Source organism: Guillardia theta (assembly GCF_000315625.1).
Source record: "Guillardia theta CCMP2712 unplaced genomic scaffold GUITHscaffold_50, whole genome shotgun sequence".
NCBI classification, from domain to species: domain Eukaryota; class Cryptophyceae; order Pyrenomonadales; family Geminigeraceae; genus Guillardia; species Guillardia theta.
Genome location: NW_005434624.1, coordinates 538064 through 561714, shown reverse-complemented (window position 1 = coordinate 561714; position 23651 = coordinate 538064). Strand labels below are relative to the sequence as shown.

The 23651-nt window shown below is 54.6% G+C and overlaps 9 protein-coding genes across 9 annotated transcripts; 4 read left to right on the top strand and 5 right to left on the bottom strand.

Moving 5' to 3' along the window:
- Positions 1–221: 221 nt before the first annotated feature.
- On the bottom strand, positions 222–3479 carry GUITHDRAFT_111261 (hypothetical protein; the record flags this gene model as incomplete). The annotated part of the gene is made up of 14 exons (XM_005829817.1): positions 222–299; positions 343–378; positions 422–505; positions 554–610; positions 669–712; positions 1046–1142; positions 1190–1390; positions 1443–1497; positions 1547–1604; positions 1642–1681; positions 2416–2639; positions 2682–2764; positions 2915–3075; positions 3123–3479. 14 exons carry the CDS (start codon positions 3477–3479, stop codon positions 222–224), a joined length of 1575 nt encoding a protein of 524 aa, XP_005829874.1.
- A 1192-nt stretch (positions 3480–4671) lies between these two features.
- GUITHDRAFT_111260 (hypothetical protein) lies at positions 4672–5471 on the top strand (the record flags this gene model as incomplete). The annotated part of the gene is made up of 2 exons (XM_005829816.1): positions 4672–4800; positions 4857–5471. 2 exons carry the CDS (start codon positions 4672–4674, stop codon positions 5469–5471), a joined length of 744 nt encoding a protein of 247 aa, XP_005829873.1.
- A 2008-nt stretch (positions 5472–7479) lies between these two features.
- GUITHDRAFT_61191 (hypothetical protein) lies at positions 7480–8235 on the bottom strand (the record flags this gene model as incomplete). The annotated part of the gene is made up of 1 exon (XM_005829815.1): positions 7480–8235. A coding segment is annotated over one exon (756 nt), but the record flags the coding sequence as incomplete, so codon positions are not given.
- A 551-nt stretch (positions 8236–8786) lies between these two features.
- Positions 8787–9392, bottom strand: GUITHDRAFT_59632 (hypothetical protein; the record flags this gene model as incomplete). Its single annotated transcript, XM_005829814.1, has 1 exon — positions 8787–9392. A coding segment is annotated over one exon (606 nt), but the record flags the coding sequence as incomplete, so codon positions are not given.
- Positions 9393–11448: 2056 nt separating this feature from the next.
- GUITHDRAFT_141011 (hypothetical protein) lies at positions 11449–14156 on the top strand (the record flags this gene model as incomplete). The annotated part of the gene is made up of 13 exons (XM_005829813.1): positions 11449–11631; positions 11695–11827; positions 11963–12003; positions 12060–12137; positions 12296–12367; positions 12526–12570; positions 12773–12837; positions 12910–12967; positions 13014–13103; positions 13365–13717; positions 13833–13859; positions 13906–13968; positions 14123–14156. The coding sequence occupies 13 exons, from the start codon at positions 11449–11451 to the stop codon at positions 14154–14156; spliced, it is 1242 nt and encodes a 413-aa protein (XP_005829870.1).
- Positions 14157–14898: 742 nt separating this feature from the next.
- Positions 14899–16108, bottom strand: GUITHDRAFT_153473 (hypothetical protein). Its single transcript, XM_005829812.1, has 7 exons — positions 15876–16108; positions 15651–15829; positions 15540–15598; positions 15332–15491; positions 15164–15283; positions 14983–15116; positions 14899–14930 (listed from the first exon to the last, which is right to left on the bottom strand). The coding sequence occupies exons 1-4, from the start codon at positions 16090–16092 to the stop codon at positions 15368–15370; spliced, it is 579 nt and encodes a 192-aa protein (XP_005829869.1). The 5' UTR covers positions 16093–16108; the 3' UTR covers positions 14899–14930; positions 14983–15116; positions 15164–15283; positions 15332–15367.
- A 315-nt stretch (positions 16109–16423) lies between these two features.
- GUITHDRAFT_87984 (hypothetical protein) lies at positions 16424–18269 on the top strand. Its single transcript, XM_005829811.1, has 4 exons — positions 16424–17045; positions 17158–17235; positions 17281–17315; positions 17427–18269. Exons 1-4 carry the CDS (start codon positions 16509–16511, stop codon positions 17503–17505), a joined length of 729 nt encoding a protein of 242 aa, XP_005829868.1. The 5' UTR covers positions 16424–16508; the 3' UTR covers positions 17506–18269.
- A 1486-nt stretch (positions 18270–19755) lies between these two features.
- GUITHDRAFT_111253 (hypothetical protein) lies at positions 19756–20274 on the bottom strand (the record flags this gene model as incomplete). Its single annotated transcript, XM_005829810.1, has 1 exon — positions 19756–20274. The coding sequence occupies one exon, from the start codon at positions 20272–20274 to the stop codon at positions 19756–19758; it is 519 nt and encodes a 172-aa protein (XP_005829867.1).
- Positions 20275–21246: 972 nt separating this feature from the next.
- On the top strand, positions 21247–23494 carry GUITHDRAFT_141008 (hypothetical protein; the record flags this gene model as incomplete). Its single annotated transcript, XM_005829809.1, has 14 exons — positions 21247–21297; positions 21353–21453; positions 21515–21579; positions 21620–21726; positions 22048–22097; positions 22147–22229; positions 22274–22357; positions 22417–22508; positions 22567–22649; positions 22896–22959; positions 23005–23037; positions 23218–23271; positions 23320–23383; positions 23433–23494. 14 exons carry the CDS (start codon positions 21247–21249, stop codon positions 23492–23494), a joined length of 993 nt encoding a protein of 330 aa, XP_005829866.1.
- Between the last annotated feature and the right edge of the window lie 157 nt (positions 23495–23651).

Below are 23651 nucleotides of genomic sequence, written 5' to 3'. Positions count from 1 at the left end.
TTGCTTCTTTCTTCCCATCAGTTTTTGCATTTTGCCCCCGTGCACTCGAGGCTCGAAAGGCATGTTGTGGTTTGCTCTGAAAGAGAATGAACACGATGAACAACAACAAAGAAAAAAAAATACACATCCATTCTCTATCTGTACAAACAAAAAACAAAACCCCTCTAGCTTCTCCTCCTCTCCCTCCTCCTGTTCCTCCTCGTTCCTCCTCCTACTCCCTCTCATCCCGTTCCTGCCTTGGGGTAGGCGATGAAATTGTGGAAATACTCTCCAACGTTGGTATAGAACTTGATGTACACCTGCTGGGCGTCAGACGAGCTCTCAGCTTCCTCAGTTACTCACTCGAGCTACGAGGAGCCTGACTATGACGAGCTTGAGCTGCCGGCGGCGTCAGAAGTTGCCACGTCATCATCCCTCTTACCTCCTGGTGGTGCCGACCCCCCCAGAGCGAGAGGTGGAGGAAGACGGAGCCCAGCACGTTCCTGCTGAGGGGTGACGAGAGATCCTGAGGAGGAGCCGTCAGCGACCGCCAGGGCTGCCAAGAGCGTCGGACCGCCAGCGGCAGGAGGTCGTCGCCGTTTGCCACCACCTTGCAGCGCGTCTTGGGGAACTGGACGGGGGTAAGGGAAGGAGGGCGAGAGTGGGGGGAGGGGGGGGGGAGTGATGACCGAGTGGTTGTTGAGGAGGATCTTTACGAGAGGGTTCTTGACGTCTGAAAATCGTTCTGTTGCGCTAGTGAGGTGATGGAGAGGAGGGAGAGGAAAGGAGTGAAGAACAAGGGATGGAGAGGGGGGAGATGGAGGAGAGGAGGGAGAGGGGGGGGAGGAGGGAAACGAGGGAGACGAGGGAGACGAGGAAGAGGCAAGCAGGAGCTGGTGAGGAGACAACAACCAGGAGCCACTTGAGGCCAGCGGAAAAAGAAAACAAACTGGAGGACCCGACCAGGGAGAAAGGGAACACGGGTTGCAGGACATTGAACAAAGGTAGGACACAGGGAGTAGGACACAAGGAGGAACGACAGGGGGGAGGGGGAAGCAGTCTCTACCTTTGAAGTTTTCATAGAGAATGTTGGTAGATATCGCCGACATTTCTCTCTCCAGGTTGGGACCTTTCGAGCCAGAGGCCTCCTGCGCAAACCACACCTTGACAAGCACGTCATTAGCAAGGCAGGAGCTCGGCGGCAGCTCACGATGTTGTTAACTTTTGACGCGATTCTCAGCATGGCAATGATCACGGCGTCGTCCCGCATCCGCTCGGCCTCGCTGGATTGCACCGCCTTGCGGTGGTAGTTGTAGATCATCAGGAACTTGTTTGAGGGGAAGGCCGACGAGGTGTAAGAGTTTTCAACAAACTCGAGGAAAGCGTGCAGGTCGTCCTCGCTGATCTCGCCCTGCCATCTGCAACCACGAATTTTCTCACACTTGCAAACATTGCCAACACACATGCAAACAACCAAACTCGGTAGCGCAGCCAAACGCAGCAAAGACAGAATCCTCCCTTCCCTCATCACAACACTGCAACATCCCCGTCCTTCACATGCCTTCACCTCTCCCTCCTCTTAACGCCTGCCCACCACGTTCCCAACTTGCAGCCCTTGACCTCACCTTGATGAAATGCATTCAGCAAAAATTGAGACGAGACCGGTCGACGTGATGGCTGACGGCTGAACACTCTCGTCATCCTGCGGCAAGCATGAGGTGAACGGAAGAATAAAGGTAGTATCAGGAGAGCAGAGCAGAGCAGAGCAGAGCAGAGCAGAGCAGAGCAGAGCAGAGCAGAGCAGAGCAGAGCAGAGCAGAGGAGACGAGGAGAGCAGAGGAGAGCAGAGGAGAGCAGAGAGGGGAGTGGAGGAGAGAGGGGAGTGGAGGAGAGAGGGGAGGGGAGGGGAGGAGAGCAGAGCAGAGAGGGGAGGGGAGGGGAGGAGAGGAGAGGCAAGAGGAGAGGCGAGGAGAGAGGAGGGGAGCGAGGAGAGGGAAGAGGAGTAAGGGAAAGAACGAGAGAGAAGGGATGCACGAATGGGGGGATGGAGGAAGGTAGAATGAAGGAGAGACAAATGTGAAGGGTTCTGCACATGATCTCCGCCCTTTGATTCATTGATTTGTTGAGTGTCAGTTGAAGTTTTCGCGCTCTGCTTCTAAGAAGAAATCAGGAGTAGCAAACTGCATGTTGAAAGAGTGTGGAGAAAAGCAGTGTGAGGGAGGGATACAAAGGGGAAAAATGACCGAGGCAGAGGGAAAAGACGAATAGACATGAATAGTGAGAAAAGAATAGAAAGAAGGATGAAGGAGGAAGGAGGAAGGAGGAAGAAGGAAGGAGGAAGGAAGAAGGAGGAAGGGGAAGGAGGAAGGAGGAAGGAGGCAGGAGGTAGGATGTAGGAGGAAGGAGGCAGCAAAGAAACAGCGACAGGCGTCAGACCTGCAGAGTAAGGTTATGAGCCGAGTACTGCTTGAGGGTGAAGTGAGAGAACTCAGCAAACAGCTGCGCGAGCTTGTGCTTCTCCGGGGAGGCCGAGGCCATGCTCTTAACCCGACTCATGACAGCTTGCAAGGCATCGTCGCTGCAGCGGATGACGGGGATCTGATGCTGCTCCAGAAGCTCCTTCAAAGACTCGCTGAGATTGTTGACGTCAGGAGGACGTTCTGCCTTGACCAGTCAGCCGGAAAGACTCCAAGGGCTCCTACCGCTCTCGATCGCGAAGCATTTCCCCGACAGGCACTCCTTTGCGAAACCATCTTCGGGGTCAGAGGCGAACGACGCTAGACATCTAGGGGCAAGGGAGGCAGGAGGGAGGCAGGCAGGCAGGCAGGAAGGAAGGAGGGAGGCAGGGAGGAGGGAGGGAGGCAGGGATGGGATGGGATGGGATGGGATGGGAGGTAACATTCAGCAGCCAGCAAGTTTGCAGTAGAGAATCAACCTCCGCAAGTCCTCGTCGTCAAAGATGGCGCGGTGAATCTCTTTCGGCGCAATCCTTCTGCTCTTCATTTGCCGCTTCATGTCACTGTCGGACAACCCATCGGGAGACCCGGGCCCGTCCTGCTCGCTCATGAAGACCTTCTCGAAGATCCTCTTTGTAACCTGAGCTCCGATCCCTCAACGTCTGCCTGCAAGCACGGCAAGGTCACCTTGTCGAGTACTGCTGAGAGGTACACCGCTGCCCCCTCCCTCACGCACGATGCGTATCCTCCATCCCGAAGGGCATCTGGTGGGAGAAACTCAGTTTCGGTAATGCTCCCCGGCACGAACAGACCTCGAATCCTTCCCGCTGGAAACCCTACTCCAGCATCAAGGGGGTCAGCCTCTCTTTCTGCTCCGCTCCCCTCGTTGGGTCCCTTCGTTTCCAATCCATTGTGTGGCATGCCTTCAGCATGACTTGGATGATCAACTTCGAGGCTGCTAGGAGACGAGGGAGGAGGAGGAGCCTGAACCATCACCTCCTCCCCTATATCTGTCTCGCCATCCTTCTCCATCGTTCCCTTCATTTGCTCGTCCTGCTCTCCTGACTAAAGCCCTTCCTCCTTGGGGCGGGCCGGGCACCGTACGGCGGCGGGGCCCGGCCGAACTGGTTGACTGACCGGAAGTTTCAAGTTTACCGTACGACTGACTTGCCAACGGTTGATTTGACTCACTGCCCGGCCAGTCGTGACTCGGAGCAGCGGCCCGGCGTTGCGGCCAACCGGGGTCAGTACGGTACCGTCCGATACGACTGAGAGCCAGGTTCGGGGCCGGGACCCCAGGGCCGGGGACTCCGTGGGACCGGACCCTGACACTGCCATGACTCAGTGACCGTCGGACCGGGTCGTGATGGTACGGTCCGTCCGACCGGGTACTGATCTTAACTTAACTTTGAGTAAAGGAAGATTGGTACCATCACGACCGTCCGAACGAGCGTTTCAAGGGCCGAAGCTCCAAAGTTCCACGTGACCGTGACGGGCCAGCCTGAGTGCACCCGGTCGTGGTGTCACGGCGTCACAAAGTGTCAGCAAGTCACAGTGCCACGTGAGTGTGACGAGTCCGTTCTAAATCAACAACGGCCAACTTTGTGATGGTCTGTGACTGTCCTGTCTTTAAATGCAACGGGCGCTAAGCTGGCTCTTTTGCTGAGGTCAAAATCCCACCGGATATGGTCAAATAATATCCGAGGCACGGTATCTGTATCCACTTTGCCTGTTGATAAAACACCTTGGAAGGGCTTTAATGTCAGCATCTCATCGAAATCGTGTCTTTTTGTACGACTGACTGGGACATGAGAGAGCGAAACTGGATCTTTTCATTCGAACGACCGTCAAAGTTACCAAACCAATTTGAAATCCCTCTAGAAGTAAAGAGGACTGGCTGTCTACCATTGGCTTCCAAGTATAGTGCCTCAGTTAGGAAATATTGTACCTTGTGGAGTCTTCCGGCCTCGATCCTTAGAATACCCTGCTACCCTCGTTTTTACCCCTCGAAAATGTTCTCCCCTCCTACGTCCTCCTCCTCCGCGTCCTCACGTATCCATAGCCGTCTCTTGCCTCCACTGACTGCATCCTACTTGTACCAGCATGCAACATCAACCAAGCAACTGAGAGGTTGGCACTCGTTTGTCTGATCCCCCTTGCAATATCATCTCGACCTCATCAATATCACTACTTCCACCTCTTCCATCAGATCTCTTTCACTCATACATATCGGGCTATGCTCTCCACCGTCAAGGTAAAATCAAGAAAGAAGAGCGACAGCGGGGCGCTGCAGGAAGTGTCGTTGGATCCGGCACTCATTCAGTCCTTGATCCACCTGAGCCAGCAAGAAGCCGCGGATCAACTGGTAATGTTCTCTGATAGCTCTGATCTACGATTTCTCTTCTCACCTCCTCTTGCTAGGGCATCTCACTGTCAAGCCTCAAATCCGCGTGCCGAAAACTTGGGATCTTCCGATGGCCTTACTCTCGAGGAAGGAAGTCTCAGAATGACACGGGGACAGACGACCTTGAACCTGATGCGCAGCAGCTGGGCAGTGCTTCTGCCGGCTTCATCGACGAAGCGTCAAGCAGGGGGCACGGGGGAGGGCCAGTTACGCTGGCCCAACCTACAGAGTCTGATCCGCAGGATAAGGACGATTGGCACAACTCGAGCATTGGCCTTGGAATTGATATGGATCGGCTGCTAATACCAAGCGAGGGCCCGCAAGGAGCCTTCTTTGATGGCCAACCATCTGAGACTGCTTCATCCAACAGGCGTGATCAGAACAGCACACGCACACCAGCGAGCAATGACGTCAGCAAGGTGCAGCCCGTTGGCATACATTTACCCTTGGCCGATGCACCCACCGGCACGTCAGGAGGAAACGAAATGCTCAGCCTAGGGGCAAGAGCGCAGGGGGCAACTGAGCCGAGCATCGATCAGGGTTGGCTGGATTGGTTCATCACTTGCGAGGATGATGATCTTTCCGTCGATCGGTCACTGGGCCCATGCAGCAAGTTTCCTGAGTCCCCGTGAGTCTTGGCTTGCATTCAGTGATGGATGCGAGTTGCCAGGACCAGATCAGCCTGGAGGAGGCTGCTGACCGTGACAGCTGTCTGGTGGCCGCCCAGTAGGAGGCTGCCCGGCCCAGAAGGGGGCTGCTCGGAAAGATGACGCTACGTTTCTTGGTGTTCAACGTTTCGAAGCTTCGACCGTATCATCTTCGTGACGAGTGTTTCAACAATAAAGTTGCACCACCTGATCCTATTGTGCATTCAGATGGTGAATTTTATGAAGTGGATCAAATCTTAGCACGACGTGGGAAAGGTCGTCGTGTGCAATACTTGATCAGATGGAAAGGGTATGACAATCCTGCGTCTGATTCTTGGTTGTCCTTCCGTGAATTGAAAAAGCCGTTTCTTCGTCAATTGATGAGTGAGTTTAATGTGACTAATTCTAATTCCTAATGCAGCGAAGTTCATCGAGATGTTTCTCAGGTGATGATGTGCTCGGGAGTGTAATGATAGGAGTTACTTAAAAGCGGTTGCGGAAACTTCAGTTAAATAGCTTATTTATCCTGTCGGTTGGATCCTAAATCTATCCTAACTTTCTATACGTTCAGCGAGCGCGGTTGTGTTGAGGTTCCTGTTGCTTGCTTGCCACCGGTTAGCAAGTTGGTTCAAGTTCATGGAGTCAAAGTATATCATCAGGATCGTCAATCCCTACAACCGGCCCCTGGCTACGGCTGAAGCTCGATGACCGCCAGGCGCATGGCCGGCCCAGTGTGGGCGGCGTGACTCGGATCGAGCTGCTGGCATGAGTCACTGGGAGAGGACAAGGCAGTCTGATCACCGCTGTTCAAACTGGTGTAGCAGCACCCCGCGGAAGGCCGTCACGGCATCATGCTGGTATGCCGCCGGCCACCGTCGTGCCGCTGCCGCCGCCCCGTCAGAGGCTCGGGCCGAATGGCATCATCAGTCAGTTTACTCAAAGTGCATCTTCAGGCAGTCCGAGCCACGGTATCAGCGGCTGACCGGCCGGGGGATCGGATGATCCACGAACCCCAGCAGCCCGGCCTGACATGGAACAACTTGTACGGCCAACTGAACCTGCTGTGACTCAGCCTCCCAGAGTCCGACCGGCGACACCGTGGCTGCGGTACAGTGGAGCTTGCCGCAGTGCCGGCTAGACTGATTAACTTAGATGGTTACTGGTCGGCCAGTAGCACTGAGCCCATCGACCCCTTGACAGATCTCCAAGGCGCACTTGTAACAGCGCTACTGTGACCTTGGAGATAAGCCTTCTCCTTCATCTCCTCCAGGTCCCACACCCTCACTGTCGCATCCTTACTCGCGCTGACTGCTGTGGGACCTGGAGGAGATCTCCGTCGATGATTAACAAGTTTGCCAGCGACCCTTTCCTGTACATGGCATAAAAGGAAGTGGTGGAAGCAAGGGAGGGTTTGAGGTAGATATAGGACAAGGGATGAAAAGCAGTGAACGAGTAGTAGCAGGCAATCATACTTGAGTTCCATACTTAAGACACAGAGCTTACTTGAGAGATAGAGAGACAGAGGGGATGGGAGAGAGGAGGGGAGCCTGCAAGACAACTCGAAGACCAACCGTGATGATGTTTAACAGTAATGTCATCTCCGTGTATTCATGTCAGTACAGAACAGTACCGTACAGGAGCGCACTGCTCCGAGCAAGCAGTACAGTGCAGTTCCCTACTCCTACATGCGGCGGTGCATGCCATGATGTGTAACGAGAGACGGGCCTGGCGGGAGAAGAGCTAGCTTTACAGCCGGGGCTCAGGCTCCGGGTACGTTACGGCATCAGCCAGTCCGCTGACTGTGTCAGTAAATCTTGTAGATGCTCGTGGGGCTCGAGCGACACATCGGACACTTCCTGGCTGTCGCTCCTTCCTTGCAAGACTCGCAGAGACACTTGTGACCGCAGGGGATCAGCGCCCATTCAGCGCTGTGATCCATGCAGATGACGCATTGCTGCCCGCGCCCTTGCACGGCCTCGTCGTATCGCTCCTGGAGCTTTCGCTGTAATTCGCTGAAGCTTGGCCGCTCCTCCTCCTCCTTCTTCCAGCACTCCTGCATGATTGTATACACTACTGCAGGGCATGACGCAGGTGCTGCAGGTCGCTCTCCGTCTACCACCTTCGACCCTACAAGCGCATCGTCTGTGATAGTTGACCCATAAGGGATTTGGCCGTAAGTCCAGACCTCCCACATGGTCAGCCCGAAAGCCCACACGTCGCTCTTCTGGGAGAACTGTCTTCTCTCGATGCTCTCTGGCGCCATCCATCGCATCGGCTGAGCAGTCCATCCTGCGTAGTCCGCTATCTTGACACTGACACCAAGGTGGTCCTGCGCATCCAGACTGAAGACCAGCACGTTCCTCGCGCCCAGGCCCCGGTGTACGACCTCGTGCAACGAGAGCTGCACCATCCCGTCACAGATCTGTCTCACCACCTGCAGCTGCACCAGTAGACCCAACGTCTCCTCCTCCACGGCAAATTTGTACAAGATCTCATCAAGAGAACCCTTGGAAGCCAACTCAGTCACCAGGCAGAAGTCGCCAGAGCTTGGCTCGACGGTGATGGCGAGGAGGCGGAGGAGGTTTGGGTGACGGCCTAGCTGCTGGAAGGTCTTCGCCTTCTGCTCGAGCTCGTCCCTCTTCTCGGTGAGTCCGCTGCCTCGGAGTCGCAGGATGGCCACGTCTGCGCTGCTGCCCTGCAGCTGCTGCCATCGAGCCTTGTAGACGAGCTTGAAGGAGCTTGAGCCAATCTGACGGCTGACGACGAAGCTGTTGTAGGCAACCGATCGAGTGCTTCCTACCTGCAGACAGAAAAATCCACCTGTCACATCGAATCTCATACGATCACAAACAGAACCTCAAAAAACACTTCATGCTGCTTGCATTGCTCGGACTCTCTCTCCTGCCTTTCCTTCCCTTCTCGCTCCGTCTGCTGCTTCTGCTTGTGCTCCTTCAGTTCCCTCTCCTCTCTCTCCATTGCCTCGTGCTTTGCCTTGACTTTGTCTTGCAGTGCCTCTATCAAAAGCTCCCCACTCCATAGCCGCCGCATCCAGTCCTCTATCTTGCTCGCCAGCTCCTCGTCCTGTCTCTCTCGCGCTACCTTCGCCGCTGTTCGTCCCATCGAGTCTCGCAGCTCGCCGAGCTCTCCCCCGCCTACTTCCAGCAGCCTCTCACAGATAGGCCAGACCCCTCGCGCCGCTGCCACGTGCAGTGCTGAGCCCATCGACCCCTTGACAGATCTCCAAGACACACTCGTAACAGCGCTACTTTGACCTTGGAAACAAGCCTTCTCCTTCATCTCCTCCAGGTCCCACACCCTCACTGTCTTGTCCCCGCTCCCGCTGACTGCAGTCTTCCCGTCCTCGCTGATCGCCACGCTGTTTACACATGATTCGTGACCTTGGAGATAAGCCTTCTCCTTCATCTCCTCCAGGTCCCACACAATCAGTTTCTTGTTTGCGCCCCCGCTGACTGCCGTCTTCCCATCTCTGCTGATCACCACGCTTCGCGTTTCCCATTCATCACCTTGGAGATAAGCCTTCTCCTTCATCTCCTCCAGGTCCCACACCCTCAAAATCTCATCAGTACACGCACTGACTGCCGTCTTCCCGTCCTCGCTGATCGCCACGCTCAGCACACAGCCACATTCAACGTCATAGAGACAAGCCTTCTCCTTCATCTCTTCCAGGTCCCACACAATCACTGACGAGTCGTTACTCGCGCTGACTGCCGTCCTCCCGTCCTCGCTGATCGCCACACTGTTTACCCACGATTCGTGACCTTGGAGACAAGCCTTCTCGTTCATCTTCTCCAGGTCCCACACAATCAAAGTGTTGTCCCAACTCGCGCTGACTGCCGTCTTCCCATCTCTGCTGATCGCCACGCTGGTTACGTCCCATATGTGACCTTGGAGACAAGCCTTCTCCTTCATCTCCTCCAGGTCCCACACCCTCAATGTTTTGTCCCTACACCCGCTGACTATCGTGGTGCCTTGAGCCACGCCTACGCTATGCATCTGCTTCAGTCGCTCTGGTCCTGCACTCACGGCCAGTCCTCTCACTTTGACCTCATCTCCTCTGTTGATTGCTTTTATCAGCCCCTTCCTTATCCTTGCATCCTCCTCCCTCTCCTTCAGCTCGTCATTCGAGATCTGATTCTGATTCATCCTCCTCCCGTATTCCCCCCAGCTCTAGCACCAGGACCTCTTCCCTTCGAGCTCTCCTCTCAACCCGACCGTCTACCGCCCCCCGTCCTTGAGCTCGAAGTCCGTTGGGATGACTTTGCAGAGAGCCTGGGACCTGTAGCAGGGATCAGCAGCGAGGCCTCGCAGACTTACCTCGTTCTCCCTCTTATCGCATCCTTGTCTCTCTTCTACGTCGGATCAAATCTCCTCTACGTCTCTTCTTAAAGGAGACTGCACAGCATACATGACCACTTGCAGCAAAGTGGAGCTGTGGGGAGTTGCAAAGAGGTGTGGAAGCTGAAAACGCCGAGGGGAACGGAGGAGGGGAGGGATTACATGAGAAGAAGGATAAGGAGAGACAGAGACAGAGAGGCAGAGAGGCAGAGAGACAGAGAGACAGAGAGACAGGGAGACAGAGAGACAGAGGGACAGGGAGACAGAGAGACAGAGGAGGTGGGAGAGAGGAGGAGAGGAGCAAGAGAACACGGGAACAGGAAAGTCAACCTTCTCTTCACTCTCCTCGCTTTCACGCTCTCTTACCTCATATGCAGCCTCTTCTATCTCTCTCATGCTCTTGCCTTTCATTGTACGTCGCTGCTCGTAAGCTTCTCTCCTCTCCCTGTCCGCTCCCCTCCCTGCCCTTGCCCTGAGTCCCTTTGCCGCAGAGTTTCCTCTGCTCTTCCTCTGTTATCCTACCGAACTCAACAGCACCCCCTCTATCACTGCTTTCCACCCCTACCTCAGAACCCCGGGGGGCACAAACGGCAAGATTGATCTTTACTCAAAGTTAAGCCTTAAAAATCAGTACGAGGACAATCAGGAGCGGCTTGACCAGGCAGCCATCACCGTGACTGTCGCCGCCGTGCCAAGCCAAACGGCGAGAAGAGAACAAAGTGAACCGTGACGGCGAGCCGGACCGTACTCCAGGCCGCTACCCAATGGCCGCCCGGCGGCAGCTTGCCAGTGTCGGAGCCGGGCCGGGCCGGGCCCAGCCTGTGACCGGCCCCGCGGCCGACGGGCCCCGACCCGGTGGCGGGGAAAAAATCGAATTCGAAAAAATGAAATTGCCTAGCTCTGGAATGCTGAGTTAGGTCACAGGAGCGAGGGAGGGGCCGACGAGAAGAGAAAGGAAGAGAGAGGGAGAGAGAAGGAGAGAGAAAGAGAGGGAGATAGAGAGAAAGGAGGGGGGGCGGGGGGGGGGAGGAGGAGGAAGGAGAGAGAGAGAGAGAGAGAGAGAGAGAGAGAGAGAGAGGAGGGAGGGAGGGTAAGGGGGGGAGAGCGACATAGTACCAGACTGACAGGGCGTGGGAGAAGGAGAGGGGACAGACAAGGGGAAGGGGAAGTGAAAGGGCCCGAGCTCGCAAGTGAGTTTATAATAAGTGGGAGCGAGTAAGAGAAGAGGAGGTGAGAGAATCATAGACCTGGAGATGGTGGGCAGCAGCTCTCAAGTCTGAAACAGGAGCATATCCTTGTGGAGCTCTAGTTGTGCGAATGCTTGTGTTGAAACAATTCGTGTGGATGCTTCTTGAATTTTAAGAGCTTCTGCTATACCATCACTCTTGCTGACTAGAAGTTCTCAGCTCAAGTTTGGCTGGCGGGGTTGGAACTTGGAAGACAGTAGCATTCTGTGTGTGGGGGGAGAACTGAGGGGAGCTCAATATGAAATTACCTGTCATACCTCAATGAGTTTTGTCTCAGCTTGTCACGTCAGAGAAAGATGCAATATTCAGTGCGGTTAAGATGATGAAGAGCTGACAACCTCTGCCATCTCCACTCCCCCATGAAAACTCTCCTTTTCTCACTCATGGCGGCGAGGATTTTGAGCCTGTGCTGTTGCCTCGTCGATCTGCATGTGAGCGGACCCGGAAGGATCGGGCTCTGCTCGAAGCTGTTGAGCGGGGGGAGAGTGCCATCACTGCGCATGAGCATACGGGGAGGCTCAACGAGGGAACATGCGAGGAAGGTGCGAGCTGTTCCATCTTGTGCAGGTGCAGCGACTATGCATTTCCCTGACCATCAACTTCAGTTGCTCATTCGATCCAAGGAGGACGAGGGACAGGGATTGAGCATCGCTGCCGTCCACTTCGGCTCTATCCTCGCCATCTCCTACTACTTCGCCACCAGGAGTGCTGACTGGCGCCTGAAGCTAGTCTTCAAAGGTTGCATGCTGCAATCTTTTCCTTGGGGGCTGCTGGGCTCCCAGAGCCTCGTGATTTGCTCCTGTCATGTTGGAAGTTTACAATCTCTCAGCCCATCATTGTTCCCGTCTTGTTCCTAACGCAGAGTTGTCGCAGGGCTGGCGTACAACTGCCTCATCCTGGCGTTCGGCCAAGTGGTGGGCTGCTATCGACCCTGGGGCTTCTGTCCTCTCCTGACTCCCCTTTCCTTCAGATGGGCAACCGGCTGCATGTTCTGGGATACCCGCTCTTCTCTCTACTCTCACTCCCTCGTTTCTTCATCTCCCCTCTGGTGTGGCTCAACATGCGCTCTTCCTCCTTCCCTGAACCTCCTCCCTCCCTCTCTTCGACCTCATTTCACTTTCTCCTTGTCCTCCACCCATTTGTCTTCGTCCTCATCATAGTCTCCGCTTTCTCATAGTCTCCTTCACCCTAATCTCTCTGCTGCAGGTCTGCTCCATGCTAGCATCCTCAGTCGCTTCAGTGGCTGAGGCCCAGGGCTTGCGGATGTTCGCAGCGTCTGTGAGTTCGTTCCCCTTGGCTGTAGGCTCCCTCACTCTTTCCCATGCTGCTCCCAGTGGATCCTGCAGTCAGCCGCCATGCTTATTGGAGGTCTCAGCGTCTACTCCATCTTCTGGTGCTGCCCCCTCCTTCCTCCCTCCTCCTTACTTGCCTTCCAGGCACGTGGCGTTCGGCGCTTCCACCATCCTCGACTCCACCTGGAGGTTCACGTAGCTTAGGACGGGGGCAAAGACGCTGAGAAGCGTCTGGCCAGGTCTGCCGGTCTCGTCTACTACAAGCTGCATCCTTTCCCTCCGAGCACGGCAAGTTTCCTTCCTCCTTCTACCTCGCTCCTCCTGTCTCCCTGCTCCCCTGTTGTCCTTCACTTCCATCCTCCCTCTCTCCTCCACTCAACCGCGCTTGCAGGCGATCCTCCTCCCTCCCATCCTCCTCGTCTCCCTGGCCGTGTCTCTGGGCATCAAGATGTTGAGGTCAGAGGAAGGAGCAAGGTGGAAGGGCTGAGCAGCGGGCAGGAAGGGCTCCTTTGCTCTGCTCGCCGGCAGCTGCTCCATGGTGTCTGGCATCTTGGGATCGCAGAACTTTGTCGTCTGGAGCGAGTCGGTGAGGAGGAGGACGAGCCTGTGAGGAGGGAGTGAAGCCATTGCAGCCGGCATGCCTCCTCCTCGCTCTCTCCGTCTACCATTGCGCCGAAATGAGTCAGAGAGAAGACCCTGCCGCCTCCTCCCTCGCAAGCAAGGTGATCCAGGGCAGAGTTGCTCCCTGCACCTGAAGCTCCTTTCACCTCCCTCCCAGTCTCCCTCCGTCCCTCAGCACCCCTATCTCCCCCGCTTTTCTTCATTCCTTTCTTCTCCTCGCTGCCCCTCCATCCCTTCATCGCCTCCTCTTGGATTTCCTCCTCCTCCCTCCTCCTCCCTCCTCCTCCCTCCTCCTCCCTCCTCCTCCCTCCTCCTCCCTCGTGCTAACTCGACTTTGCATCCTTCCTCTCGCTCTCCTCCAGCTGTGGGGATTCATGACTGTCTTCGCCGGCATGCTACTGCCGCACCTTGCATGGCACGTGGCCACTCTCAACGGCCATGGGGGCCCGGAGGAGGAGGAGGACGCTCGCATGTCTCAGGATGTGGGGAGAGGAGGAGCAGGGATGAACATTCAGATCGCAGCAAACAATCTGATCGTCAACAACAGTCCCAAGTCAGGGAGCAGAACTCCTGCTTCCGGCTCATCCTACTTTCCCACCAGCCCCATGGAGCAAGACGACGCTGCTTCCTCCTCTCCTCCGCAAATGCTGGAGACCTCGAGCAAGAAGACTTCGCAGTCGACCATCCAGAGGATCTCTCTCAACAGCGCAGCGAGGTGAGAAGGGAAGGAGGCGAACAGGATGGTTGAGGGAGTGAGGGAGGCAAGGGAGGAGGAGAAAGGTGGGAAAGCGATGTTCTGGTGACATGAATCCTTTCTTGCTGCTCGTCAGGATGAACAACTTTCAGGGGAGGAGGCGGTGAGAGTCTCCGCTTTACCTGTTCGAGGTGCTCATGTGGGTGCAGTCCGTCTGATGTACCTCCGAGGAGCATGTCCAGTCAAGAGCCTTCCTCCGGCAAGCTGCCAAGGTAATGAACCTTGTCGTCTTCCTCGTCCTCGTCCTCGTCCTCGTCTTGGTCGTTCCCCTCTCTCGCCTCCACCACTACCTCCTCCAGCTCTTGGAGCTCCTTCCCCGCTTCCCCCTTCCTCGTTGCTCCTCTGCCTCGCTCAGTCTCGTTTCAGCCCCTTTGCAAAGGAGTCGGAATCTCCCAGCTGAGGTCTTTCTAAATTGACAAGGGAATGAAGAACATCTAATGTGGTATTCATCTGCAATGAGATTGCTTCTTCATGGAAAAACATGTACATGATTAAAAGAGAGAGATCGGGATATGAAAGGGATAGGCATGGCGAGAGAAAACCAGGGGAATAACTATCGCACAAGAAATAATTTCCACGCCCAATGAGAAGTTTCCTTCCCAATAACAAGCGCGTGCTTTCAACTCATTTTGTTCAGATTGCGCCGGACGCTGCCAACACAGTCACGCCCCTCGTCAGACGTCATCGTCTCGCAACCTGTTTCCTTCGTCTCCTCCTTGGAGCTCGAGAGGGAGGAGAACATCTGGAAGTATCTCACATCAGCTTTGCGTCCAAACATCACCGAGGCAGAGACCAACCTTGTCTCCTGCTTCAACAGCCTCCTTCCCTCCTGGGATGTTCTTCACGAGATCCACTGTCTCCGCCTGGAACGATTCTCCCCCTCTCTTCGCCGCCTGCCCCAACACGTCATCGCCCGCAGCAACCAACGGTAGCACATCACATCCATCCAGTCATTCACGTCGTGGCTGGGCTTGTAGAAGTTGCCCAGGTCCTGCCATGACCTGTCAGACCTGCCGCCACCTTTTCTCACCTTCCCCACCTGCAGGTAGGGGGAGCTGTAGTTGTCAGGAGCCCACGAGAAGTAGATGTACAGGACGGCAGCCGACAGGATCCACCAGCCCACGATGAACCAGAACCCCGCAAACATGACCAAGTCCCCCAGCAGGCCAAGGACCTGAGCACGAGTCAGCCTCCTGCATCCCCTCAGCAGAGAACAAGTGCCGCACAATGAAGACAAGAGCTGCGTATCCTCTAGTGCAGGACCAACACAGCCCGACGACAAGGAAGAATGCGCTAAGGGCGAGGGTGAAAGTGCCGACAACCACGAATAGGAAGCAGAACCCCTGGAAGAACTCAAGTCCTGCTCTCAGAATCAGCACATGCTAACTGCTGCCTCCTGCATTCGACCTGGAAAGATCATCCCCAGGATCCCACAGAATGGAGTAAACTGGCACATAAGTCCGATCCAGAAAAGCGCGAAGCCGGTCATAGTGAGGTAGGGTCGAGGACGAGTTGCCTCCAACTCCCCTGCGCATCAGTTGAGCACGGGTGATAGCTGGGAGAAGAAATGCTTACGAGCTTCGAGTTGCTCGCACTTGATTTCATCCTTCTTCAGGTACTCCCTGCTAACCTGACAGGAGAGATCATTTTTGACCTGCCTCTGAATGCGATACGTACTAGTCTGTCACGTTCATCTCGCTCCCTCGCGATGATGACGGCTTTGATCTCAGAGTATCTGAGAGCATCCTTCAACAAACGCATGCCATCCCTCACAAGATCTTACAAGATTGCCCCGATCCCAAACCAGAAGAAGATCGTTCCCAGGATCGTCCAGAACAAGACCTGGAGGAGAAAGAATCACCTTCCTTCTATTGAACGTAGGATCACAACTCACATTCTCGATGTGATACTTCTGGGAGTAGTCGTTGATGTGAATGATAACGCCCATAAATCTCTCCATGAAAAGAAATATGTAGGCCATGATTCGTGAGTAGGCATCACAGTCGTCCTCGTTCTGCCCAGTGCATTCGCAGTTCGTTGAGACATCCCCGGATTTTTCTGCCGGGCATTTACCTGCATGAGCGCATTAGAACAACAAACGAGTTATCACTTGTCATACAGATAGCATGCAGTGCCAAAGGATTATCGCTCTTTGCCTGAATCCTTTGAGCGAGGTCCACTTCTACAGGAGCGCTCCAGGTCCAAGGTACGGTAGCTGTGAATGAGCAGCCTCCTGCTGTTGCCTCCTCTCCTTCTCCCTCAGCTTCTTGCGCCATGGCTGCGGCTGCCATCGCCACCAACACGGTGACGACCCAGCGTACATCCCGCATGGCCATGCTGAAGAGTCAGAATCACTACCCTACCATACTGACTAACAGTACCCTGTTCATTAGCAACATGCTATAAAGCACCCATGCGTCTGACTGTTATTGGAAGGCAAAAGTACCGGTCATATACTAGAGCAACTGTTAACCCCCTTTATTCAACAGGGTGGTAGTTCATTTCCACCCCACCCCTTTTAGAGACATTCAAATTGTTAGTTGTGTGTCCTGGTGTCAACATTATCAAGCCTGCCTCACTGAGATTATTTTAGCAAATAAAGGGGGCAGCAAAACGTACCCAAAAGATCGCATGGTTTTGTAAGGCAGCAGGGCAACCAACGGAAAGGAAGCGTCGTTGGCGACGTCCGGGAAGATGATGTGTTGCTAGCCGTTCATGGTCGAGAGGAGACGGCAAGACAGGCTCCTTTCACATGTCGTTTGCAAGCAATGGCTCGTGGTCTGCTCCTCTGGAGTACAGCAAGGCTCTCAGGAAGGAGTTGGGTCAAAAGAGGGGCCAGGTTGGTCAGATCCTCCTGCGAGGGGATGGGGTCCAGTCAGACTCGGAAGAAGGGATCTTTTGGCTGAGGAGGGGGGCAGCAGATGGCGATGCTGATGCGCAGTATGACCTTGGAAGGTGCTACGAGCAAGGCAGAGGGGTGGATGTAGACGTTGCCTCCGCTGCGCTGTGGTATCAGGAAGCTGCGAAGCAAGGGCACGACAAGGCCATCTGTGCGCTCGGGTATTGTTATGCCAAAGGGGAAGGAGTACAACAGGATCAGGAGATGGCGGCAAAACTCTTCCTCAGAGCTGCACAACTAAAGATGCCGGAGGGGCAGTACAACCTTGCTGTCTGTTATGCAAGGGGTCGAGGTGTCAAGAAGGATATGGAGAGGGCAGCAGAGATGTACATGAAAGCGTCGCTGAATGGGCACAAAGCGGCAACAAGTAATCTAGGATTGATCTATGAGGTGTGTGTTGCTTGCCAGTGGTATTGATCCTAGCCATGACTGTCCTTTTTTTTTTAACATGATTGAACCTTTCGCGGCACCATGTTTGATCCTTTTCCTGATTGCTTTGCAGGAAGGCGATGGTGTTGCAAAGGATGCGTCGCGGGCTGTCGAGATCTACAAGAAAGGATGGAAAGAACTAAAATGCGATGTGGGTGTAAGGAATCAAGTAGATGATCTTCTGATTTGCGCACAGGTGTGCCAATACCATTACGCGAGGTGTCTCTTCAGGTGAACAACGATCTTGTCGTCATCGCAGACTTGTATCTGTCCTTTGCATCTCCCTTACTCTCTCTATGACTCTTGTTGTCTAGCACTGTTGGCTTGACCATAGAATATCAGGGGTGTCGGAGTGCCAATGGACAAGGACCTGGCTGCCAAGGTTCTCGGACCTAAAGTGTGGGAACTGGGTAGTCGATGATGTCTTCAATGCAACCCATTTTGTAACATGTAACTTGGATTTATTAGTTTGAAAGATATTAATTCCCAATAATTGTCATAGGCTCTTGTGAGTGAATACAGGATCGCTATCATCGCTGTTGATATACCAGTCGATCCACTCCTTACAAATAGTGGTTGCTTCTTTCTCGCGCTTGACAGCAAAGCATCCCACGAAGAAATCGGTCTGATGTGTGGGGGAGTTTGGTTTTTTTACAAAGATTTCGTAATCCCGTTGCACGATCGGAGTATGCTCCGGATCAACTTTGTTCGGTGCGTCGTGTAAAGTCGGGCATGATACTGTATGCGACGGGCCCTCTTGGATGGGCATGCGAGCACTTGTACCGATAGTCAAATCCGGCACCGCAGGAGGAGGATCTGATCTGATGTAGTTCGGAGCCTTTTTGGGGATCGATCCCTTCCTTGAGTAAGGCCATCGCCGGATTCCGAGCTTTCGGCAGGCAGATTTTAAGCTTGTCAGGCATATGCCCAGTCTTTCCGCAGCGACCTCTTGCTTCATGCTGAAGAGGGGTTGAAGGGTTTGAAGGTCCAGCTTCACATCGGCTGCTGATGACGATGATGCGCCCCGAACGCGTGGGGAAACAATCACAGATGGTTCCATGTCTCAAAGGTGATTTGTGCTGTTGCTGTGTAGGTGTTGTACAGGCTTGTTGCAGTTGGCTACAATGGAGGACCACTAAACAGGCTGGTTGCAGAGTTCTGGTGAAGACAGCGGGAGCGGGAGGTAGTCGGAAATTCCCTGCTGCAACTTTATAAGGGCGAGCTGTCGGGAACGTTGCAGGGGCATGGGGGCAAGCGATGCGTTTTAAGGATTTTATCAGACGCCTGGAGGTATAGAGGGGTAGTGTGACTTTATGACCGGTACTTATGTCTTCAATTACACCGGTACTATCAGAGCTTGAAATATTTGTAAAGGGGTGGTGCGTGAGGGCGCCGTGCGCGGAAACGAGGGCGGTGATGAAAAAGCAATATTTCAGATTCTATCTCAAGCCAAACGTTGTCTCTTGATAACGAAGACCGCTGATGCGCCATGAGAAGTCCGTGGAGCCCATCAGTCAAAGATCGAAAAAGTGTCTTTTCGAATTTTTGTCGTGAGGCATAAAGGAAATCAGACGGAGGCTGACGCCGTGCCAATGGAGGGGATGTTGTTTTGAAATGAGATAAAACCAGAATCCTTCATGGGGGTCGGTAAAGAAGGGGGTGGGGGGTGGAGTGATGGGGTGCTAGAAGATACAATAAGTTGGCATAATGTACGGGTAGGTGCATCGATTGAAGGGTAGGGTGGTACTAACCTGAAAAGGGCCAGGGGCAGCGGAAGGATTCTTAGTGAAATCAGAAATTGATGTCTCCACAAATTTATAAAAACTTGAACACGGGCGGGCCCGGTTGACCCGGCGCACTTTTGAGTTTCCGAAGTTCAAGATTTGCCAACTTTAGTCGTTTATTTTTAAAGGCCTGTGCAGTTCAATTCAGTAGTCTCCCCCGGGCCGTGCCCCCGGGCCCGGGCTCAATCCGATCTTGCCCGGCCTGCAATCGGCTGAGTGGCAGTGACTGTGGCCGCGGCCGGCGCCGCGCACCGTCACCGCTCCGCCCGCCCGGGGGCCGGGCGGCCCGGCGCACGCGGCCCCCGCATCACTCGTGACTGTCAAGTTGACTTGAACTCAGTGACTCCTTCCGGAGTCCGAGGCGGCTTCCGGCCGTCACGCCGGCCGATGCCGCGGCCGCCCGGCCGGGCACGGCCGCTCGGACTCGCTGACGGCCGCGGACTCGAACGCCGTACGGCAGCGTAGGAAAGCAAGCCTGCGCAGGCTTGAACTTCGGAAGTTTTCGCGCCCCGCGCAGAGTCGGCGACCGTGCGGCAGCCCCTTGGCCGCCCGGTATAGGCTGCAGTGCCGCGCCGCTGAGACCGCACAGAGTGATCGGAGGCGATGGCCTGGCTGGACTAGGAAGTGCCAGCCTGCCAGGCGACTAGCGGCTGCTGTCGTAACTTCGGCGGCTTCTACCGGGAGTCACAACTTGGTTCCGCCGTCACGCCAAGTTCATTTCCTAACTTTTTAACTAGTAGTGGCCTGAGGCTTACTCAGTTGGTTTCAAGCCGCCAAGACTCTCTCAATTCGACCGAAAGGAATACGGTTCCTCGCCTTTCTGCCCGACTAACATACGTTCAACGGTTGGCAGTGCCGCAGATCAGAGCGACCGCATCTGGTTTGAGTCAAATTCCTGAAGATTGAAATGCGCTGTCATAGATGATTGGATCTTGATCGTTCGAATTAAGATACCATCCTATCCATCCAGAACTGATTGGCTTGTCACCGTCATCCTCATCTGCGCCATCGCCTTGAAGGCTCAAGTTGGTGTCGGGCGGGATCTGAGGAGGAGCCTTGTCTACTTGACCAAGTTCTGGAAAACATTGATTGGATCCAGTGCTGACAGAGTTAGATTGGGCTGTCTGTGAGATGCATAATTTGTCTTTCTTGTATGGCCATCGTCTCAAGCCGAGTTTCCTGCAGGCAGCCTTCAAACTTGTAAGGCAAATGCCAAGTCTTTCAGCCGCCTCCTCTTGCCGAAGACCGTACAAGGGCTCGAGCACATTGAGGTCAAGATGGACCTCCAATGGCTGTTTTTTCAGATCTCCTGGGCGAACTCTTGGTGAGACCGTAACTTTCTCAACTATAGCTGTTGACGACGCGATTCTTGCTCCCTGCCCTAGTGTGGATTCGTTGCGGGCCATTGTCACCTTCTAGTTGGAGAATTGATGAAGGAAGCTTATTCTGCTGAGTTTATTTTACTGTCCTGTAACGCAAGTGAACGCAGATGCCACCACCGGCATCAAGTTGGCAGGGAGTAGGAGAAGGATGAAAAAACTGGAAGTGTGTTGTGCACCACAGGACTCTCCAACTAATGCCCGGGTGTGACGAAGTTGAGAACAAGGCAGGGAGGGTCGGGGATGGAGAGAGTCAAAGAATGTCTCAGGAGTGGAGGGGGATGCGTCGGGGATGAGGAGGGGGGGGGAGGTGGGGGAGTTCAGAGGCAAGCAGCAAAGGATCGTCCCTTTTCCTTGTGTCGGAACGCGAGGAACGCATCGGTTCGTGCTGCAAACAAGGCTCCAGGGGTTGTTTCCGTATGAATTTCAGGGGTAGTCAAATGAACCAAATAAGTGGAAAAGGAGGGGTATTATTTCTGAGAAATTAAGGGGTGGGGGGATGGTAGAAAAAGGATGGGCTATGAGCTAGTCATTGTTTAATCAATCGTGACTAAACTATGACTAAACTTTCTTGAACTAAACAGTCAGCCACTAACTAAAACTGCTGACTAAACTGGCATGATCAGAGCGGGGATGAGGAAAAGGGTGTCGCCAAGGCGCATGCGGCTCCCCGATGAGAGCAAGTAGCGACAGGCGGGGAGAGGAGGAGGATGGCGAGGACGATAGACTAACACGCGCTCACATGAACATAATCAGAAGGCTCGCTGGTCTCCTGGTTGAGATTGTGCTGATTGATGTGCTGTGAAGAGTATGATTGCTACTCTCGCCTCCATTTCCTACCCTCATTGTACTTCTGCTGGGTGATTCAAAGCCGATGGTTCAAACAGGGGGAGAGATGGGAGCAAAAGTACTATTTGTCATCAAGTAGCTCTAGAAGCATCGGGTCGTTCTCAGATGATAACCCCTCTCATCATGCGATGAACAGGCTGCGCTCGCAAGATGCAGACGGTAATCGATGTGAGGTGCCAGTCTTGCGACTTCTTCTGCAAGGTTGGAAACGAAGTCCATGCAGACGACGAGACTTGTTTGCCTGACGCTCTACCAGGCAGCAGGGGGGACGTGCGTTAATTTCCGCTCGTGTCCCTTACGGAATAGGGAGAAGGAGAGCCTCGAGACAGCGTCGTTGACGGACATCATCTTTCTTCTGTGAGCTTGCCAGCGTCTCCTGAGCCTCCTGTCTGACGATGACTGTTGTGTTGACGATCAGCTACTACTCTTACGTGGACATCAGCGATGTGGGCAGGCGATCAGATGGCACAAGGATCTTTGCATGTGAGTGTTCGTCCGAGGTCATTCACAAGATGTGAAACAGCTGTTGCGATCAGACACTTGAATCTGAGAGGGAGGGTGCGGATATCGCACGAGGGAGTGAACGTGGTGCTCGAGGGGTTGAGAGGAGATATCGACTCGTATATTGCTGTGAGAAAGCCTCTCTCTTCGTCCCCGTTCCCCCCTTCCTTCGTCCCTTCTCTTCCCCCCTTTCCTCCTCGCTTCTTCCTCTCCCCCTTACCTCCTCTCCCTCTACTCCTCCTGCTCTCTCCTCTTCTCCTCTTCTCCTCTTCTCCTCTTCTCCTCTTCTCCTCTTCTCCTCTTCTCCTTTGCGCGTCTCCCCCTCCCCCTCGCATCGCATAGACCTCATTGCGTCGTATCTCTTCTCCTCTTCCTCCGCTCTCCTCCTCGTTGCTTCGAACGCTCACAACATGCCTGTCACAACCTTTTTCTCTTCTCTCTGTTCCTCAGGTCATCCGAGGAGATGGGAGATGGGGAACAAACGTGGACTTCAAGTTGAGGTTTGCCGCCTTCGCATCTTATGTTCTGCATGCAACCTCGTTGCTGCAGTGGTCTCAACGGCGACAGGGGAGTAGAGGAGCAGCGGTTCAAGAGCCTGAGCGTCAAGGAGACGTCAGAGGTTGTCTCTATCGGTCCGTTCACATTGAGTTGCTTGCTTGCTCTGACACTCCTCAAGGGCTACGGCAAGATCTGTACCCTCATTTCCTCGGAGCAACGCACCTCACGCCACAGGAGTGGCATGAGAAGCTGCAGAAATCACGTTGGTTCTGCCATGGCGCTGCGCGACTCCCTCTGAACTTGTGCCTTGCATGCGTGCAGGGGAGCAGGGGCAGGACGTTGTGCTGCTGGATACGAGGAACGTGTATGAGAGCAGGATCGGAAAGTTTGAGTGCGAGGGAGTGGAGACGATCGTGAGTTGGGCTAGAGAGAGCCTTGGACGGGTTGACTTGATTGTGCTTGCCTTGTAAGGTGCCAAACATCAGGCAGTTCACTGACTTTCCCAAGTTCGTCGATGACAACATCGACCTCCTCCGGGGAAAGACTGTGATGATGTAAGAACAGCCCACAATGACAGGGATAGCTGGTGGAGGGTGGCAAGCAATGTCAAGTTCATCCTGGAATGAGCAGGAGAAGAGGAGGGAAAGAAAAGAAGGAAAAGGGAATAGAGAAGGCAAAACAAAGATAGGATTGCAATTAGACGTTAGCACAATGATTGTTCTCTATGAGAGGTTGATCAGCGTCGCACGCTAGTGCAGCAAGTCGAGTGGTACGCAATGATTGTTCCTGTTCCGTCTCAGGTACTGCACGGGAGGAGTACGATGTGAAAGAGCCTCAGCGTATGTCAAGGAGAAGCTGCAGACGGTGACATGGCAAGTCGCAGCTGGTGCCTTGCTGAGATTCTTGCAGGAAGAGGGAGAGGGGGAGAAGGAGCAGGGGCAGGTGTTTCAACTCAAAGGAGGCATTCACCACTACCTCAAGATGTTCGGAAGCGATGGGGGAAGGGAGGGAGGAATTCAAGAGGAACCGAGGAAGGATGGGCAAGGAGGAGGAGGTGGAGGAGGGGAGGGGGTAGGAGGAGGAGGAGGAGGGGAGGGGGTAGGAGGAGGAGGTTTCTTCAAGGGGAAGAACTTCGTTTTCGATCCTCGAAGATACGAGCCGATGCATGACGGGAATGTGAGGCAGGAGACTGACCCGGGGGCTGACAGCTGACCAGCCCGTCAGGTCCTGGGGAGGTGTCACGTCTGCGGATCCCCTCACGACGCCTACGACAACGGGCCCGAATGCAGTGAGAGCCTCCTCCTCGTCCCCCCTGCAGCTTGACCCCTCGCCTGCAGGATGCAAGACGTGCCGGCTGCTGCTGCTGGTGTGCGACGAGTGCAGAGGTAAGGAGACATGAACCCCCCCCCCCCCTCCCTCTTTCCCTGTGCTCCCTTGGGGTAACCGGGGGGGGGGGGGGGGGGGGGGGGGGGGGGCTTTTGCCAAATTTTCCCGGGGGTTAAAGGGATGGGGGCGGGGGCCCTCTAGGGAAAGGGGGGGGGCTACCCCAACGCTCC